The sequence below is a fragment of the Mustela putorius genome, unplaced genomic scaffold (genome assembly GCF_011764305.1).
Source record: "Mustela putorius furo isolate JIRA1106 unplaced genomic scaffold, ASM1176430v1.1 tig00537227_pilon_pilon_pilon, whole genome shotgun sequence".
NCBI lineage: Eukaryota > Metazoa > Chordata > Mammalia > Carnivora > Mustelidae > Mustela > Mustela putorius.
Genome location: NW_025422368.1, coordinates 870785 through 887445, shown reverse-complemented (window position 1 = coordinate 887445; position 16661 = coordinate 870785). Strand labels below are relative to the sequence as shown.

The following is a 16661-nucleotide window of genomic DNA, read 5'->3' as shown; positions in this document are numbered from 1 at the left end:
TGAGGTGGGGGCGGTCCTCGACTGGACCCTTGGGTCTTAGGTGGCAGCCCCCCTGTGAGGTCACCACTGGGCTGCAGGACCTAGAAATTCAAACACAATGCAGCATGCCCCCCTTTTTTTTTTTTTAATTTTTTATTTATTTATTTTTAATGTCTCCTGGGAGAGGTCCCCCAGCTGCCCAATATCTGGGCCTAGGAAGTTCCATCCCTCCATGACCTCAGGTGACCGGCTCCCTGCGCTCTCCAAGCCCTGGCTGCTCGCCGCCGCCTGGGCGATGGTCTCCACACCACACCGCTCGTGTCCGCAGTCTTCTCCCCCATGGCCACGTCTCTGCGGTGTGGGGAGGCCGCGCGCCTCAGGCAGCGAGGCTGACTCTCAGCTTCCTCAGGAACCCGCGGATCCTGCCGAGCATCTTGGTGCCTGAGCCCGACCTGCCGGCGGAGAGGCTCCGCCCCGACTTGTGGGAGGTCCCGGAGTCCTTGGCGCTGGGGGCGTGGCTGATGCCTTGGTCGGGGGCGCGCCTGCCGCGCGCCAGGCTGCTGCGGCCCTTGTTCTTCTTGGGCTCCCGCGCGGCTCTGTGGCTGCCTAAGGAGCGGCTGGAATCCGCCGGGGTGATCTTGTGCCCCGGGGCCTTGTGGCGGCTGTCGGCGGCCCTGCGGTGGCGGGAACTGCGGGGGGCTCGCTCCTCCTCCCGGCGCTTGCGGGGCGGCCTTCCCGCCGGCTCCCCACTGCCCGCCGAGCTCGGCGCGTCCGAGAGGAGCTGGCCTTCCGACGCGTCCCGAGCGGCTTCTCCCGCAGGCTTGCCGGCAGCTCCGGGCCCGGCGAACGCCAGGCATCTGCCGGCCTCCCCCGCTGCGAACTCTGCTGCTGTCCCTGCCGCCGCCACTGCCGCGGCTGCCGCGGCCTCCCCGGTGGCCGCCGCCTCGGTCGTGGCCCCTGCTGCCAACTCCCTGTAGAGCCCCGGGCAGTTGGGGGCAGCGACAGTGGGCACGCTGTTGGGTTTTGGGGGGTCCTGAAAGGTCTCTTCCCCGCCAGCAAAAGCTGCAGAGGTGGCCCCGGCCACCTCAGAGCCCTCGTGGAGGCTCCTGACACTGACCTGGTCCTGATCTATTTCGAAATCTGAGCCTGCTGCGTTCCTCCCGTCGTCGTCGTCCAGCAGAGGCATGGCCAGCATGTCCTCTGCTCGAGCGGCGTCGGTTCTGCTGTGAGTGGGCACCGGCGGCGGCCTCAGTACCTGGATAATGCTCTCCCAGTAGGGGAAGAGGTCCTCCTGTGCATCCAGTGGGAGGCTCAGCCGCAGGTAGCAGGAGCGGCTGGTGGCGAATTTGAGGCGAAGCATTTGTTTTTCCCGGTCGTGAACAGAAAGCCTCACAAACTTCAAGGGAAGGAGCCTGGTGAGCTCCAGGGTCGTGGAAGCCTTGCGGCCTTTTCCCTTGGTGGCCTGGCCCTGGTCGGAGTACTGTTCACAGCCGGTGGCCGGGCGGGCCAGCAGCAGGACATCTGGGAGCGGGAGGATGGGGCTGGTGGATGCGATGCCCACGGTCATCATTCGGACTCGGTTGTGCACGTCGACGACTTCCCCTCTTTTGGTGACCTGCACAAAGTCGCTTTCGAGCATGGGTGCGTATTTAAACAGGTCATATTCTCCCTTGCGCAGTTGTCGCTGGAGTTTCCCCATGGCGGTGTTGAACATGCCCACCCTGGAGGCGCTGTGGGCCCTGTGATAAGGCGTCAGAGACTCCATGTTTATTAGTTGGGAGCACAATCGGGCCGGCGAGGGGGTGGGTTGGTTGGTCTGGGGACCGGTGCCTGGAGCTCCTCCTCCTCCTCGACCTCTGTTGGGTTGGCAGAGCGTGCAGCCCCCCTCCTGCTGCACGCGGCTGGCTCTGTGGCAGGGGTCCCAAATCCACCCCGCGTCCCACAGGCCACAGGCCACAGGCCCTCGCTTTGTCTCAGAACCTCCCAGAGACAGGGGTCAGGGTTGGGTGGGGGGATCTGAGGGTGACCGAGGGGACGGTGGTGGGTGCTGGGATGTCAATCTAAAAAAGTTAAGAGCTTGCAGTTTGTAGTGTGAAGTGCAAACTGAAGTCTTGGTGAGAGACTAAGCACTCTCTCAGCCTGCACCCCTGAGCGCCCCTATTTATCCTCTGCTGCCCTCTGTGACCTGTCACGCTGTCACATATCCCTTAGTGACACCCCCCCTCAGGGCAGGGCCATCATCCTGCCCCCAAATGTCCCATTGCCCCCACAGATGACAGGCCCACCCTGCCAGGGACCCAGGCGGGTATCCAAATAAAAATGTCTTCAAATGGAAAAATTTTGTGTGGGGGAATTTTTTTTTCCCTCCCCCAAATTCGGAAGATTTAGCAACTGGATAAAATCCATAGGAATTACTATAAGATGATGGGTTGGCAGAGTGTGCAGCCCCCCTCCTGCGGCTCTCGGCTGGCTCTGTGGCAGGGGTCCCACATGGATGGAGGAGGCACCATCCATCTCTATGCCCTTGCGGGGTATATGGGATATGTTTGAACCATTTGAGCTCTTGGTTTTGTTTCATCCAAGAACCCAGAAGTGGCAGTCTTGACCCTTAACCTGTTCCTTCATAAGATTGCAGTAGACATGGCTGCTAGCAGCCATTAAGAGCCATTAATGATGACATTAAAAACGGCCTCCCAGTGGGGCGCATGGGCAGCTCAGTGGGTTAAAGCCTCTGCCTTCAGCTCAGGTCATGATTCCCAGAGTCCTGGGACCAGCCCCACATCGGGCTCTCTGCTCCAAAGGAAGCCTGCTTTCCCCTATCTCTCTGCCTGTCTCTCTGCCTACCTGTGATCTCTGTCTGACAAATAAATAAAATCTTTAAACAAAACAAAACAAAACAAAAACGGCCTCCCCTAGGCACCAGGCCGTGTTCTCCGCATACGACCATGAGAATCCCATCAGGTTTGGTCCGGTTCCCACTGCCCCGTTTTATGAAGAGAGTGAGGGGACATCATCAGCCTAACTTCACAGAACTAATGGTCGTAGAGGCCATGTTCACGGGCAGGTCTAGCGGATTCTAAAGCCTTGTTGGGAGCCACCATAGTACCTCTGCTCCACAAAGCTTGGGCCAGCCACAGGTTTTAAACCAGACTGATTGAAGACCTTTCTGCGGCACTGTCGGAAGTTGCATGACTCCCTGCGTGTGTATGTGTTATGGAGAGAACCTAAGACGCTACTTCAGACAGCGGCTGGGCAGAATTGGGGATAAATGTTACAGGGGGGCATCTTGGTTCCTCCCCTCGCTTATGCTTCCACAAGCAGCCCATCTGTGGAAACCTGGTTATTGTCTCCTAAGAGCACCCCCCCACCACCACCACCCAGGTTTTCGTCCCTTCTCCTCCAGTGAAATGAAGCGGGGGTGGCAGGGGGGAGTGCTGAGATGTCATCTGCGATTCCAAGAGCTTGCCAAGCAGCCTCCCTGGGCAACAGGAGTGCTTTGGAAGCAGCAACACCTGTGGGGAGCAAGTACCCTTGTCCTTCCTGCCTTATTGCCCCTCCCACACAGCTAGCCGCAGAGTTTGTGATTTCCAAACTGTTGCTTGAAAGTTCCAGAAGGATTTTCTGCTCCCAAGGCTCGTATCTCCCGGTTTGAAGTTTTTGCCCGAAATCCGACATTTGGGATTCATTCCTTGAAAATCAAGGTCTTTCTGTTAAAACGCACACACGTGTTCATCCACAGGTGAAAGGACAAATAAAAGGTGGTCTAGCCATACAGTGGGATGTTATTCAGCTGTAAAAAGAAAATGAGGTACTGCTACGTGCTACAACAGGGATGAATCCTGAAAATAGGATGCTAAGTGCAGGAAGCCAGAGGCAAAACGGCCACATAATGTGTGATTTCATTTAGACGAAATGTTCCAGAAGAGGCAAATCCATAGCTATATTAGAGGCTGACTGGAGGGAGGGGAGTGTAGGGAGCGACTGCTTAATGAACAAGACCGGGATTTCCTTTGTGGGGATGAAAATTCTGGAACTAGATAGTGGGGATGGTCTCACAGCATTGTGAACGTACTGAGTTTCACTCTCTCTAGAATGGGTACGATGGTAAACTTGATGTTGTAGTTTCTCTCTCTCTTCCACAATGCACATATACATTCCTGCTTGGAACCCTTTAGAAAGGTCAGTGGCGTGACTCAGCTTTCCATTTCCTCATCTATAAAATGGGGTAAGAGCTGCCGTGAGGATTCAACGAGATAATGCACGTGAAGTGTTGAGCGTATCGTGGAACTCAATAAATCGCAGCTGTTGTAATCATTCATCCAACGCTGACCCTTCAAGCGTCGGTGCAGATTCCTTCCTGAGAGCAGTTTTTGAGAAGACAAACTGAGACGCTTCTGGGGTTAGAGCTACTATGAGAACACAGAAGGATGCTCAATGGGCAAAACTGGCTTCTTCTGAGTCCTGGCTTCAGGCAGAGCCGTGAACACACAGAGAAACTGAGCACAACCAGAGTAGGGGATGCAGCAAGAGGAAAGGCTTAATATGGGTTTGGGTTTCAAGGGTTTGTTCCAAGCCCACGGGGAGAAAGTGGGATAAAGATGGAAAATAGCATTTTAGTCCTTGGCAGAAAGTGCAAGTTTTAATTCCAGAATCCCCTGGGGCCAGAATCCTTTAGAACGCTCGATTCGGAAAGAGGTGTCAGGCCAGATGTCAGGGAGAGGCAAGGGGACAAGGGTGAGGTCAGGAGAGAGGCTGGACTCTTCCAGGCCCTGCAGTGTGACGTCACCACCCCAGCAGGAGGCGGCCGCATGGAAGGACACTGGCTAAGCCGGTGTCTGATTCTGGCGGAGGCCCCATCCAAATAATTCACCCGGATCCTCCCAACCTTCCCTCTCTGTCGAATGTGAAACAAGATGAACCAAACAACTTGATGGTAAATACATAGTCATCTTTTTTTATTCAAGTATCAAAACACAAACTTGGCCACAGAAAATTAAACTGCTTTTAATGCACTTGGTAAAAGGAGCTTTCAGTTCCAATAACCATATCCAGTGTTATCTTTTGGATCAATTTTTTTGGCCATGGCCACCACCCACTTCCTTCCCCTCCAATTCATTGTCCGTGGCAGCTGAGAAAAACGGTCTTGAGTTTTCGTAACAGCTGATTGATTGGTGGCACCTACACCTACAACCAGAGGGTAAATGTGAGAAAATCCACACACACACATTCCCCCGACCCCTTAGAGAAACTTGATTATCTCCTGAAAGTGGGGTTAAACAGGTGCTATCACCAAGTGGATCTTTAGAGATTGGGCAGTGTCCCTGATGTGCAAGCAAAGCAGCAAAATCAGGACACTGGTGTCGCAGGGGTTAGCTTGAACCGTGCAGGACTTCAGAGGAGCAAGCTCCCATTCATGTGCACAGGAGTCTGAACCTGGAATGAAGCTACTCGCTCTCCGAAGAGAGATGTTAGTGGCAGAGCACCCCATTTCTATTTCTAGCCTGGTACGGATACCTTTGTGTGCAGGCAAAGAGCAAGGGCGCCTTGGTTGAACTGGTTGCTACTTGCTGGTCAAGTTTAGAGGGTTCTTGGATTTCAGCATCAGAAAGGAGCCCTTGTGTCTGGGTCCAGTCAGTCGGTTGGAGGGGGTCTGGTTGCCGTAAGCCTGAGTTGGTCCATCCACAAGACCCCCTGTCCATCTCTGAAGGCTGGGTCCCGGGCCAGGGCTGGGACGGACCTCTCTGATTTTTGCCCCTTGGCCAAGAGGCCGAAATGACCTCGTGGAGTTGAGGGAGTGGACGAGAAACAGAAACAAATGGCTTTAGTTCCAGGAAGTCAGAAATGGAAGGAAAAGTTGTAGATCTGCTTTGAGACCCACTGTGGACTAGGCTTTTGCTGTGCTGGCCAGAACTCTGCAGCTGACCTTGGGAAAGCCCTTCTCCTCTCTAGGCCTCAACTTCCTCATATGTAAAGTACATCTGGGATTAGTCAAGATCCTTCTGGGTCTGACATGCTGTGTGGTTCGAGGTGTCCCAGTACTGTCTCTCTTTGCCGGGGGTCAATGAGCCTGAAGGCATGTGGCGAGGGAGAGGGAGAAGGGGACCGAGAGTCGTCCGGTGCGGGTTCTTGTGAGTTTAATTCACTGAAAGGGGGAGGACAAGAAAGGGGTAAGAAAATAAAGTAAAACGAAGGAAGAACCTAAGAGGGGAGTTGAGCGGGGGCGGGGGGTGTGTGTGTAGGAAACCTGGAGGTGGCACAATGACCTAGGGCTCCTCAGGTACATCCTGGCCTGGCGGGCATTGTTAGAAGGGGAGGTGAGGGAGTGGCAAGTCTTGTTTTCCAAAGAAGGCCACAATACCATCGCCGCCCCCACGTCCTTCTGCAAAGTGGTCTTGTCATTGCCCTATGAAGAAGGAAAAGTTTTTTTTCTCTCCCTTAAAACCGGGGTTGTCCTTCTGACTCACTTGTAGCCAGTAGAACGTGGCAGCAGTTCCGTTGGGTGCCTTCTGAGGCTCAGGGAGAAGCAGCTTCCACTTGGCTATCTTGAGATATTTGCTCTGAGGGAAGCCAATCTGACTACCCGTGAGCACCATGAGGAAGGCCGCGTGTAGGCATTCCTGTGGAGAACCCCACCTTATCGCCATCTCCCTCAAGGCACCAGACACGTGAGTGAAGATTTGACTCGCCAGCCCTGACTGCTGGTTCACTTCACTTGTTACCATTTTCTATAGGTCACCGTACTATGCTTTTTTTTAAAAAGTGTGTTTTTATGGGACAAAAGGGACAAAAGGCACCCATCCCAGCAGATCGGTTAGAAGGAAAGAGGTGAGAAGCAGCACATGTTGGCGAGGATGGGGAAACAGCAGAGAGCCCACGCATTCCTGGTGGGAGCGCAAAGTCATGGGACAGTCACTGTGGAATTAGCATCTGGGACTGAACATATGTGTGTATTCAGTTCCATTTCTATATGTCTGACAGAAATGTATATTTTTACCCAAAGCTCTGCATATAAATGTTCATAGCAGCACTATTCTTATTAGCCCCAAACTGGAAGTAACTCGAACACCCACCAAAGGCTGAATGAATCAGTAAATTGTCGAATATGAAATATATCTGTAATGAAATATAGCTGTGAGAAGGAATAGTTGCCACAAAAATCATGGACAAACCTCATGACTCTGCTGTTGAGGGAGAGAAACCGGAGTCAAAGAATACATACAATGTGATTCCATTTACCTAAAGTGGAAAAAGAAGCAAAATGAGTCTCCGATGTCCGAGGTTAGGGTAATGGTTCCCCCGGGGGGTAGAGAACCTGGGAGGGGGTTTCTCGTATGATGTTCTATCTCCAGCTCAAATGTGAAAAACAGGAGGAAGGGCATGCTCTCGAAGCAAAGGATAGTTCTTGAAATAACTCATTTAACTTTCTAAAAGGTTTTATGAAAAACTTTAATTAATTTTTAAAATTAAATGAAATGTAATAAACAGGAGGCTTTTAATTTCTCCTTCTTTAATCTCCTGTAAATTGCGTATGGCAAGGTGCTGGGGCCATGACTATGTCCGTGGGAGAAAGAAACAGGGGCGACGTGGTCAGTAGCCACAGAAACTGGGGGAAAGAGGCCAGCTCTCCAAGGAAGGTGCTTCTCCGAGGCTCCTCGAGGCCAACTGTATTGTGTGCACGCAAGGGCATTTCTAGAAAGATCTTTCCCAAGCTTGGGCAGGTCACGGCACATGCAGAAAACGGCAACATTGGAATGGCATACTGGCGTATCACATGGGCCTCTGGCAGCCAAAGCCAACTGGCTGGGTCCTCCGGGTGCCCCCAAGCTGAGTGGTATCATTTCCTCAGCACACCTGTGGGAAAACACCCACGCACAGAGTGTGGGAAAACATGAACCTCCGTAACACATTGTAAGTTCTCTTGCTCTTCTGCTCCAGGAAATTCCAGCTCTATGTGCCCTTCATTTCTGGATTACAGGTCCCATTTGCAGTAACGAAGATCATGGGGTCCAGGGGTTTGTGTAGCATTCCTGGTCTCTGCTTTATGCCGCGGTCTCATTTCCCCTTCCAGCCTCATTTCCCAACACACCCTCACCCCCTTCCCGCTACCCTCCCCCACCCTATCCCCTAAACACAGGATATCCTGGGCGCGCTGTTCTTGTCTGTCATCTAGAAACATCGCCCAAGACCCCCAAGCTCCCAGGTCCTCCTCTTTCTCCACCATCTCTCTGCTCGGACCTTCCCTTCTCTACAATGCCTCTTTCTATAGGCTACCCAAGGCCACCACCGCACTTTGATTTGCGTTCCTGGTAGGTGTGTGTATACATGAATTTATCTTGCCCATAGTAGGAGCTCTCAACAACTGTTTCTCGAATGACTTCTAGGCTGCAGAGAGACCGTGACACTAATTCCACCCTACCCCTGTTCTGGATGGTCACTCATTATCCCCTTGAGTCGGAACCCCCACGTTCCTAGGGTACCCGTCTTGTGGCCACTCCACACTCTGCCATTGCCCTGCCCTGGGAGCCATGCAGCCTGGTCGAGAGACATTACGCACCCATCCCCTCAACTCTGGGATTGACATTAGGCTAATTGAGATGTGACAAAGGGAGGGGAGGACTGCCCCTTAGCCTCAGTCCTGGCTCCCACCATTCAAGCAATAGCCCGTAGTACCAGGATGTGGCCACAAGGGGCTCTACTGGGCGACACTTACCTGTACAGTGGAGGAGGGTTTGTGGGAATCCATCTTGCCCAGATGCACAAGGAACAGCTCAAGGAGCTGTCGCCTCCTGTCCAGTTCCCTTTGGCTGCCTTATCCTGATGTTTTGCCCCTTTAGCCACCTAGAAGCTCTTTTGTATCTTAAGACATTCCTCCTTGCGGGGAAGGGCACTTCCCCTTTGGTCTGTTCTCCCTCCTCTAGATGAGTGCTGAACCTATGCCAGGAGCTCCCTGTCCCGCCAGGCAGACTGTGGGATGGAAAATTGTCCTGTGCCATCGTTTCAACACCTCCTGACTCTGCCCCCTTCTGTTTCCCCAACGCCACCCAGGATTAGGTTTCTTCATCTCTGGCCAGGATTAATACAATCCTGGCTTCCTGGAGGGTCGCTGGTCTCCAGACAGTCCCCTGGCCGCCAGCTGTGCACCCTGGCTTTCAAGGGCTCCCCAAGGCCCAGACATTCACACAGCACCCCAGGTGCCTGAAGATCCAGCAGCCTGATTCTCCAGCCTCACGTCCCTCTTCTCCCCTTGGGCTCCAACCAGCAGTACTGAAATGCCTGTAATTGCTCAACACAAGTGATATTTCAAGGTTTTGTACTTTGCACACATTCTTTTCTGTGACCTGCGCCTCCCCATGCTGTGCCCTAGCTCCCCATACTTCCTCCGCCTGGCAGAGCCCTAGTCGCCCTTAAAGCTGCTGATTCCTCTGTGAACCCTTCCCCGACCTCAGTCTCCTTCCCATGCCCAGGAAGCCCTCCTCGGAATGGATCCTGTGCCCTGAACGCACGTCTCTCCTTGTATCTGCCACTTAGAGTTGGGATGACTCCTCAAGCCTGTCCTGTTTTCCCCAACGACGCCACAGCTCCCCGCGGGAGGCCGAGCTAGCACTCAGTGGGTGATACGTGGGACGTGTTTGCCTCACCCCTCTCTGAAACCATCGCCTCCACCTTGAGCAAGTCCTTTAAATGCTCTGACCTCCCCTTTGCTGATCTGCCAAACGGAGACCTGGGACAATCAGATGAACTTTAAATCATTAATGAACTCTAAGGGGCTCAGTGCTGTTCAACAGCCAAATGCTATGCAGATGTCTTTTTTCCAGAATCGCATTTACCTGCACTTGCCTGTGTGGAAATCAGAGGGTCAAAGGAATGGGATGTGCTCTTTTTGTAACTTCGCTGCCTTGAGTCCAGGGAAAAGCTGCTTACGAGTCAACTATTAATTCTGTCTCCCCATAGCAACGAGTCTTCTCTGAAGCTCTGGGTTAATGATTCTTCTTCTTCTTCTTTTTTTTTTTTCTTCTAAAGATTTTATTTATTTATTTGACAGAGGGAGAGAGGTCACAAGTAGGCAGAGAGGCAGGCGGAGAGAGAGGAGGAAGCAGGCTCCCTGCCTAGCAGAGAGCCCGATGCGGGTCTCGATCCCAGGACCCTGGGATCATGACCTGAGTTGAAGGCAGAGGCTTTAACCCACTGAGCCACCCAGGCACCCCTGGTTTAATGATTCTGAGGTTGTTTTCCTCGCGGGGCCAAACCGTATCTAATCTTTGGCATGTTGTATTCTTTAAGAATATCTTGCCTCACTCCAATAATTCTCCATTCTGGGGTTGTGAACCTTGTTCGGCCCGAGGAAACGGTGACTGTGTGGGGGTCCCTGGCTCCTTTCCTTCCTTTTCCGTGCCCCCACCCTATGGCCACGACCCCCTTCCCGTCACAAAGAGGAGAGACTCCTGTCCTCCCCCACTGAAGGGCCAAGCATGGATGCTGGGACCTAACAGATTATCTCCCTCACATGAAGTTTAAGGATTTGTTTTCTGAACTCTGAAGGGGAGACTTGGTAAGGGCAAACCCCTTTAAATTGTTTCTCCGTACCCAAGTTTAGTTAGTGGCGGTGGGAGAAACGGATTGTAGGGAGATTCCCGACTGGTCCCTGGAACCCCAGGCTGTTTATGGCTGCAGTGCAGGTCACACAGAGGCTGGGGATGGATGTCTGGGAGCCAGACACCGCTCACGGGTGGTCTGGGCCCTCTTGAGAGAAGACCAGCTGACGGTCGGGAACTCACTGAAATTCAAAAACCAGCTCGCAGAGGCCCACTACCAGGAGTCCCCCAGCTCCCATCCCTCCCTCCCCTCAATCTAGCACATTTGGTGCAGAGTTTGAGAAACACAGTGGTTGAAATGCTTTGCATAAAGGAGTGGGTCACTGTTCTGCAAAGGTTCCACTGTGCCGTAGGAACAAGTTCACTTTTCTGAGCCTCAGTGCTCCTATGTGTAAAAGAGATTACATGTACCGTAGGTAATTTATGCCAAGAACCCAGAACCCAATTTAAAGAGACCAGACCTTCCAGACAGAAGACAAACACTTTTGTGCGTACAGAAGAGTGAAAACGCAAGGGAAGGCGTTGGTATGTCTGGAGCAGAAAATTTCATCATACCCGCCCCGGCATTTCGCGGACCATTCAGACTGCAGAGATCTGATGGCCGAACAGAACATTTCCAACAGCACTGAAAGCCCGGTCTTCGCCTCATGATCTTGTCTTGCCTTTTCACACTGTCCTGAATTTTGCGTGTACTGTTCCCTTGTGTTTTGTCCCACATGTACTTTTAAAATGTTTTACCACATGTACTTTCGATTTTTGTTTTGGAGCTATTCTGCAGGTGGAATAGGTGACAGCCACAGAATCCGTGTTTATGCTAGGCCGGGGTATGCAGCTGTACACTATCTCTGTCACATCCCACTCTATTGTCAGTTGTGCTGATGGTAATTTGGGCTGCTTGCAGTGTTTTGCTACTTTTTGCTATAAACGTTCTCAGTGCCTTAGCAAGTTCTTTCCTTGGTATATACCCTGGGTATAACAGGTTCTAGGTCTAGCTGAGAATATTGCCAGCACAGGCTGCTGCTCCCCTCTGCTGGCAGATGCTGGCAGATCCCCAAAGATGAGGAGTCCCCCCGCCCCAATTGTTTCTTTGTCCCTGTTCTTTGTCTATGGACCTTCAGGGGTTAGGAACATTCATTAAACTAGAGAAATGGGGGAGGTGGAGCTTTCTGGGCCATAGTATACTTTCAACTGTGGCCCGGAGAAACAAGCCAGACAGGCCTTGAGGCAGGATGCTTTGGCTCTGAGCATGGGTGTGAGGTGGGGGCGGTCCTCGACTGGACCCTTGGGTCTTAGGTGGCAGCCCCCCTGTGAGGTCACCACTGGGCTGCAGGACCTAGAAATTCAAACACAATGCAGCATGCCCCCCCCTTTTTTTTTTAATTTTTTATTTATTTATTTTTAATGTCTCCTGGGAGAGGTCCCCCAGCTGCCCAATATCTGGGCCTAGGAAGTTCCATCCCTCCATGACCTCAGGTGACCGGCTCCCTGCGCTCTCCAAGCCCTGGCTGCTCGCCGCCGCCTGGGCGATGGTCTCCACACCACACCGCTCGTGTCCGCAGTCTTCTCCCCCATGGCCACGTCTCTGCGGTGTGGGGAGGCCGCGCGCCTCAGGCAGCGAGGCTGACTCTCAGCTTCCTCAGGAACCCGCGGATCCTGCCGAGCATCTTGGTGCCTGAGCCCGACCTGCCGGCGGAGAGGCTCCGCCCCGACTTGTGGGAGGTCCCGGAGTCCTTGGCGCTGGGGGCGTGGCTGATGCCTTGGTCGGGGGCGCGCCTGCCGCGCGCCAGGCTGCTGCGGCCCTTTGTTCTTCTTGGGCTCCCGCGCGGCTCTGTGGCTGCCTAAGGAGCGGCTGGAATCCGCCGGGGTGATCTTGTGCCCCGGGGCCTTGTGGCGGCTGTCGGCGGCCCTGCGGTGGCGGGAACTGCGGGGGGCTCGCTCCTCCTCCCGGCGCTTGCGGGGCGGCCTTCCCGCCGGCTCCCCACTGCCCGCCGAGCTCGGCGCGTCCCAGAGGAGCTGGCCTTCCGACGCGTCCCGAGCGGCTTCTCCCGCAGGCTTGCCGGCAGCTCCGGGCCCGGCGAACGCCAGGCATCTGCCGGCCTCCCCCGCTGCGAACTCTGCTGCTGTCCCTGCCGCCGCCACTGCCGCGGCTGCCGCGGCCTCCCCGGCGGCCGCCGCCTCGGACATGGCCCCTGCTGCCGACTCCCTGTAGAGCCCCGGGCAGTTGGGGGCAGCGACAGTGGGCACGCTGTTGGGTTTTGGGGGGTCCTGAAAGGTCTCTTCCCCGCCAGCAAAAGCTGCAGAGGTGGCCCCGGCCACCTCAGAGCCCTCGTGGAGGCTCCTGACACTGACCTGGTCCTGATCTATTTCGAAATCTGAGCCTGCTGCGTTCCTCCCGTCGTCGTCGTCCAGCAGAGGCATGGCCAGCATGTCCTCTGCTCGAGCGGCGTCGGTTCTGCTGTGAGTGGGCACCGGCGGCGGCCTCAGTACCTGGATAATGCTCTCCCAGTAGGGGAAGAGGTCCTCCTGTGCATCCAGTGGGAGGCTCAGCCGCAGGTAGCAGGAGCGGCTGGTGGCGAATTTGAGGCGAAGCATTTGTTTTTCCCGGTCGTGAACAGAAAGCCTCACAAACTTCAAGGGAAGGAGCCTGGTGAGCTCCAGGGTCGTGGAAGCCTTGCGGCCTTTTCCCTTGGTGGCCTGGCCCTGGTCGGAGTACTGTTCACAGCCGGTGGCCGGGCGGGCCAGCAGCAGGACATCTGGGAGCGGGAGGATGGGGCTGGTGGATGCGATGCCCACGGTCATCATTCGGACTCGGTTGTGCACGTCGACGACTTCCCCTCTTTTGGTGACCTGCACAAAGTCGCTTTCGAGCATGGGTGCGTATTTAAACAGGTCATATTCTCCCTTGCGCAGTTGTCGCTGGAGTTTCCCCATGGCGGTGTTGAACATGCCCACCCTGGAGGCGCTGTGGGCCCTGTGATAAGGCGTCAGAGACTCCATGTTTATTAGTTGGGAGCACAATCGGGCCGGCGAGGGGTGGGCGTTGGTCTGGGGACCGGTGCCTGGAGCTCCTCCTCCTCCTCGACCTCTGTTGGGTTGGCAGAGCGTGCAGCCCCCCTCCTGCTGCACGCGGCTGGCTCTGTGGCAGGGGTCCCAAATCCACCCCGCGTCCCACAGGCCACAGGCCACAGGCCCTCGCTTTGTCTCAGAACCTCCCAGAGACAGGGGTCAGGGTTGGGTGGGGGGATCTGAGGGTGACCGAGGGGACGGTGGTGGGTGCTGGGATGTCAATCTAAAAAAGTTAAGAGCTTGCAGTTTGTAGTGTGAAGTGCAAACTGAAGTCTTGGTGAGAGACTAAGCACTCTCTCAGCCTGCACCCCTGAGCGCCCCTATTTATCCTCTGCTGCCCTCTGTGACCTGTCACGCTGTCACATATCCCTTAGTGACACCCCCCCTCAGGGCAGGGCCATCATCCTGCCCCCAAATGTCCCATTGCCCCCACAGATGACAGGCCCACCCTGCCAGGGACCCAGGCGGGTATCCAAATAAAAATGTCTTCAAATGGAAAAATTTTGTGTGGGGAATTTTTTTTCCCTCCCCCAAATTCGGAAGATTTAGCAACTGGATAAAATCCATAGGAATTACTATAAGATGATGGGTTGGCAGAGTGTGCAGCCCCCCTCCTGCGGCTCTCGGCTGGCTCTGTGGCAGGGGTCCCACATGGATGGAGGAGGCACCATCCATCTCTATGCCCTTGCGGGGTATATGGGATATGTTTGAACCATTTGAGCTCTTGGTTTTGTTTCATCCAAGAACCCAGAAGTGGCAGTCTTGACCCTTAACCTGTTCCTTCATAAGATTGCAGTAGACATGGCTGCTAGCAGCCATTAAGAGCCATTAATGATGACATTAAAAACGGCCTCCCAGTGGGGCGCATGGGCAGCTCAGTGGGTTAAAGCCTCTGCCTTCAGCTCAGGTCATGATTCCCAGAGTCCTGGGACCAGCCCCACATCGGGCTCTCTGCTCCAAAGGAAGCCTGCTTTCCCCTATCTCTCTGCCTGTCTCTCTGCCTACCTGTGATCTCTGTCTGACAAATAAATAAAATCTTTAAACAAAACAAAACAAAACAAAAACGGCCTCCCCTAGGCACCAGGCCGTGTTCTCCGCATACGACCATGAGAATCCCATCAGGTTTGGTCCGGTTCCCACTGCCCCGTTTTATGAAGAGAGTGAGGGGACATCATCAGCCTAACTTCACAGAACTAATGGTCGTAGAGGCCATGTTCACGGGCAGGTCTAGCGGATTCTAAAGCCTTGTTGGGAGCCACATAGTACCTCGCTCCTCAAAGCTTGGGCCAGCCACAGGTTTTAAACCAGACTGATTGAAGACCTTTCTGCGGCACTGTCGGAAGTTGCATGACTCCCTGCGTGTGTATGTGTTATGGAGAGAACCTAAGACGTTACTTCAGACAGCGGCTGGGCAGAATTGGGGATTAAATATTACAGGGGGGCATCTTGGTTCCTCCCCTCGCTTATGCTTCCACAAGCAGCCCATCTGTGGAAACCTGGTTATTGTCTCCTAAGAGCACCCCCCCCCACCACCACCCAGGTTTTCGTCCCTTCTCCTCCAGTGAAATGAAGCGGGGGTGGTGGGGGGAGTGCTGAGATGTCATCTGTGATTCCAAGAGCTTGCCAAGCAGCCTCCCTGGGCAACAGGAGTGCTTTGGAAGCAGCAACACCTGTGGGGAGCAAGTACCCTTGTCCTTCCTGCCTTACTGCCCCTCCCACACAGCTAGCCGCAGAGTTTGTGATTTCCAAACTGTTGCTTGAAAGTTCCAGAAGGATTTTCTGCTCCCAAGGCTCGTATCTCCCGGTTTGAAGTTTTTGCCCGAAATCCGACATTTGGGATTCATTCCTTGAAAATCAAGGTCTTTCTGTTAAAACGCACACACGTGTTCATCCACAGGTGAAAGGACAAATAAAAGGTGGTCTAGCCATACAGTGGGATGTTATTCAGCTGTAAAAAGAAAATGAGGTACTGCTACGTGCTACAACAGGGATGAATCCTGAAAATAGGATGCTAAGTGCAGGAAGCCAGAGGCAAAACGGCCACATACTGTGTGATTTCATTTAGACGAAATGTTCCAGAAGAGGCAAATCCATAGCTATATTAGAGGCTGACTGGAGGGAGGGGAGTGTAGGGAGCGACTGCTTAATGAACAGGACCGGGATTTCCTTTGTGGGGATGAAAATTCTGGAACTAGATAGTGGGGATGGTCTCACAGCATTGTGAACGTACTGAGTTTCACTCTCTCTAGAATGGGTACGATGGTAAACTTGATGTTGTAGTTTCTCTCTCTCTTCCACAATGCACATATACATTCCTGCTTGGAACCCTTTAGAAAGGTCAGTGGCGTGACTCAGCTTTCCATTTCCTCATCTATAAAATGGGGTAAGAGCTGCCATTTTTTTTTTACATTTATTATTATTATTTTTTTTAATGTCTCCTGGGAGAGGTCCCCCAGCTGCCCAGTATCTGGGCCTAGGAAGTTCCATCCCTCCCTGACCTTAGATGTCTGGCTCCCTTCGCTCTCCAAGCCCTGGCTGCCCCCTTGGTTGTGGTGAATAATCCTTTTAATGTACTGTTGAATCCTATTGGCTAGTATTTTGGTTAGTATTTTGTATCTGTGTTCATCAAGGATATTGGTCTATAGCTCTCTTTTTTGATGGGATCCTTGTCTCGTATTGGGATCAAGGTGATGTTGGCCTCATTAAATGAGTTAGGAAGTTTTCCTTCCACTTCTATTTTTTGGCACATTTTCAGTAGAATAGGAATTAGTTCTTCTTTAAATGTTTGGTAGAATTCCCCCGGGAAGCCGTCTGGCCCTGGGCTTTGTTTGTTTGGAGATTTTTTTTTTTTAAAGGTTTTATTTATTTATCAGAGAGAGGGGGGCAGAGAGCAAGCACAGGCAGGCAGAATGGTAGGCAGAGGCAGAGGGAGAAGCAGGCTCCCCGCTGAGCAAGGAGCCTGATGTGGGACTCGATCCCAGGACGCTGGGATCATGACCTGAGCTGAAGGTAGCAGCCGCTTAA

General features: G+C 53.5%; 1 protein-coding gene across 1 annotated transcript; it reads right to left on the bottom strand.

Moving 5' to 3' along the window:
- Positions 1 to 256: 256 nt before the first annotated feature.
- On the bottom strand, positions 257 to 15470 carry LOC123390008 (protein FAM71A-like). Its single transcript, XM_045073222.1, has 3 exons — positions 15345 to 15470; positions 12747 to 13796; positions 257 to 1102 (listed from the first exon to the last, which is right to left on the bottom strand). Exons 1-3 carry the CDS (start codon positions 15468 to 15470, stop codon positions 356 to 358), a joined length of 1923 nt encoding a protein of 640 aa, XP_044929157.1. The 3' UTR covers positions 257 to 355.
- Positions 15471 to 16661: the final 1191 nt, after the last annotated feature.